The sequence below is a fragment of the Pteropus vampyrus genome, unplaced genomic scaffold (assembly GCF_000151845.1).
Source record: "Pteropus vampyrus isolate Shadow unplaced genomic scaffold, Pvam_2.0 Scaffold27, whole genome shotgun sequence".
NCBI classification, from domain to species: Eukaryota; Metazoa; Chordata; class Mammalia; order Chiroptera; family Pteropodidae; genus Pteropus; species Pteropus vampyrus.
The window spans coordinates 146,694-150,019 of NW_011888808.1; the positions used below are offsets into that span (position 1 = coordinate 146,694).

General features: G+C 39.7%; 1 protein-coding gene across 1 annotated transcript in view; it reads right to left on the reverse strand.

The window, feature by feature from the left end:
• The window catches only part of MYO10 (myosin X), a 207,480-nt gene that overhangs the window by 72,973 nt on the left and 131,181 nt on the right, over nucleotides 1-3,326 (reverse strand). Inside the window, exon 19 of the mRNA XM_011356464.2 lies at nucleotides 588-668. Coding sequence (XP_011354766.1) covers nucleotides 588-668 — 81 coding nt within the window. The remainder of the gene's footprint in view (nucleotides 1-587; nucleotides 669-3,326) is intronic.

The following is a 3,326-nucleotide window of genomic DNA, read 5'->3' on the forward strand; positions in this document are numbered from 1 at the left end:
CAAGTTGCCCGTTTCAGTCTTGGACTCGGCTTTATTCAGATAGCTTTTACTTTTAAAGCTCACATTGTTTCTGATTAGGATATGGCATTAAAAATCTAAAATCACGTAGCTTAGAATGAAAGCTCATGATGACAACCTTTCAGGAGTTTTCAAATTAGGACCACCCAGTTAAAGTCCGTAAAATTCAGCATTACCACTCAGAATACAGACGCTTCGCCACGTTTGACAACAAAGCAGAAAGAAATAAAAGAAAATCAACCACAAAAAAAATACACCATTTCTTCTAAAATAGAAGCTTGCGCAAGAATGTCACACCAAATGCTTAAAAAAAAAAAAAAATGAGGCTTCACAATGTTTCATTTTCAACTAAATTGCTCTGAAACTTAGTGGCATCATTCAAAAGCAGACAAACAGGCCCAAGAGACAAAGGGAATTCGCCCATTTAGTAGTGTTAGGTTATAATAATACCATATGTTTCCAGCCACCTATAATGAAAGGACCTAGGAGAAAGCAAATCTGTGAGTGACAACCCCAGGAGGCAGGGTCCTTAAAGACAGGTCTCAGTGGAGAACTGTCCTACGTCTTACCTTCTGCATGTTTGGCTTGAGGCAGCGAACAAAGAAAGGATTAGAGGAGCTTAGCGTGGCCATTAGCGAATGCAGAGAGTCCTATCAGAAAAGAAAAAAGTTTAGGTTGATTTAGTCTCTCAGTTTGTGGTTCTTTACATTTCTCAGCACTGTAGGCATTTATCAGAAACAAAAAGAACATTAATCATGGGAATATTTTTATTTCTAATTATGGGTCATTCTAATATAAAATCAAGATATTATAATTCATTGACACTGAAATTATTTCACAATACAGTATACACACTCAACTGTCCCTTCCTTGAAATAGTGCCATTAAAAAAAAACTCATCCTGTTAAACCACCCTAGGATGTTTCGATGTTTAGTACAGAAAATCTGAGAAGCACCCTCCCACTGCCTTCGGGCCTCCTAAGGCATTATTTCCACCAAAATGACAATCTACACCAGTCCCTTGCTGGTCTTTGAGCCATGATTTCTCACTCTTCCCTTTAAATCACCAGGCAGATCAATCTTCTGTAATACTGCCTTTTCTTTTTTAAAGTAATTTGGCAATGGGAAAAAATTTTTTGACATTTACCAAAGCAGATGGCGTGGAATGAGGGCTCGTCATCGCCTTCAGCTCAGCTCATGGCCAATTCCATTGCATGTGCCCCCTGCCTTAGTACGTACTACGCCCACCCCTTGCAGAAAAGCAAATTCCAGCCATCCTATTATTTACTTCATCCCTCCGTATTTCAATATGTATCATGAATGGCTAATCACTTTAAAACATATACTGGTCACCATATCCATAACATCATCCTAAAAAGATTAAACATAAATTCCTTAATATTAATATTAAAAAGTACACCTGTCTCAAGTTTCACATTAAAATACTCAACTGTCACAAATTTCACAACTTTTAAATGCTTTGTTCTTTGATATCAGAATGCAAGTAAGGTTCACGATACGTCTTTTAAGTCTGTTTTAATCCACTGGTTTCCTCCTCCATCTCTGTCTCTTTTCTTACAAATTTGCTGAAGAATCTGGTTGTCAACAACACTACATTGATTAGTGACTTCTCTGCTTAGAAAGCTTTCAGGTTTTTCCACAGATGATGAAACGGCCTGGCTTTCGTGGCCCTTCATATTCTGGTACAAACTGAACTTCCTACAAGACATCTGGTCAGCTGACCTCTATCTACTCACAGTCCTCCAGGGGCTGCACTCACATTCCTGTCTCACGGCTCCTTCTCTACCCTGAAGGTCCACCTGCTCTTTTCCATTTCCTTGATTCCTGGTCCAATTTAATTCCCAAATATCCACAGAGCCTTCCAAGACAACTCCAGACAATACTGCCATAGAAAAAGAAAGCTCCACTGGAAGACGAAGCGTCTAGGTTTTAGAATCAGACAGAACTAGGTTTAACTCAAACCTTAGCTTCAGTCTTTAGAGAGACTGAATGGGTTTCTGTTTTATAAACCTCAGTGTCCTCGTCTATAAAATGGAAACAATAACATGTACTTACAAGATTATGGGAGAAGCAAATAAGATAACGTAAAGTGATTAGCCCAAGGATGGACACATAATAAGTTTATCATAAATGATAGTGATTCTTATTCTATCAGGGTCAAACCTGCTCTCATGTGATCACATTACCCAGCACTGTCGGCCACACTGGGCGTATCTGGCTCATCATCAACCACACTGTACAGCAGATCTCACACAGACCCCTGCCGGATGCATTCAACTGTGAGTCAAAGAAAGACAGCCCCACAGAGGGCAGATTTTCTAATGCTGGTTGACTGCTGCGCCCCTATCTGCCTTCTTATTAGGATTAAGTTGGGGAAATGGCCATCACATGCTCTACCTCTATACTACATAAAATGCTTACATATTTAAAATGAAAATAAAAATGTTCCTTGTTTTCTTTGAATTCTGAACATCTGGACAGGGTAACTGACACTGATCTTATTTAAATATATACTTGGTTATTATTACTAGTTATTACTAGTTACAAAACTCCAGAGCTGGGAAGAAATATACTGTTTTTATAAGATCATCTAAATGCAGATCAGAGTGATCCCACATGACCAAGCAGTCCTTCTTAAGAAGAAATGCTATTTCATAAGCTTAGAATAAGTAGTTATTTATTTTTAACAACAACAAAAAGAGAGCTGCATGTTTTCCTCTGACTCAGAAAAAAAGTATATTTCTAAAGAAGTCTGGTTTAAAAAAATAATATCAACAAAAAAAGCATTCTCATAGAGCTCACGTCCCTAGTTCCAATTTTCAATTCTTAAATCCCAATTTTGATCGACTCACCAAAGCCAGCAGTGCAGACTAACCTTGAATTGTGAGCTGACCGTGGGCCGCCGATGTTTGCTTCCACATTTCAAGGTATCCTGGTTATTGCGGCTCGAAACGTGTTCAAATAGGTCATAGATGAAGTCGAACCTTTGAGAGCACAGAGGACCGTGAGGGGCACACACCCAACAATTAGGTGCTGGATTACTGTAATTATAATGCATTTTCCCACTGACAGTAACACACCGAGGCCTAGAAGAGCTAAGACAGCTTCCAAAGATCTCAAACCGACCATGCCAAAGAGCTTTAGGCACTGGGAAAAACATGTGGCCGCCTTCAGAGCACCAGTCCTGCAGGAGAGAGGTGGACTGGGATGAAAGTGCCCCCGAGTGACAGCCCACTTAGGAGTGCTGTGTGTTAGGGAGCACCACCCAAGCTTCTGTTGTCTTGATC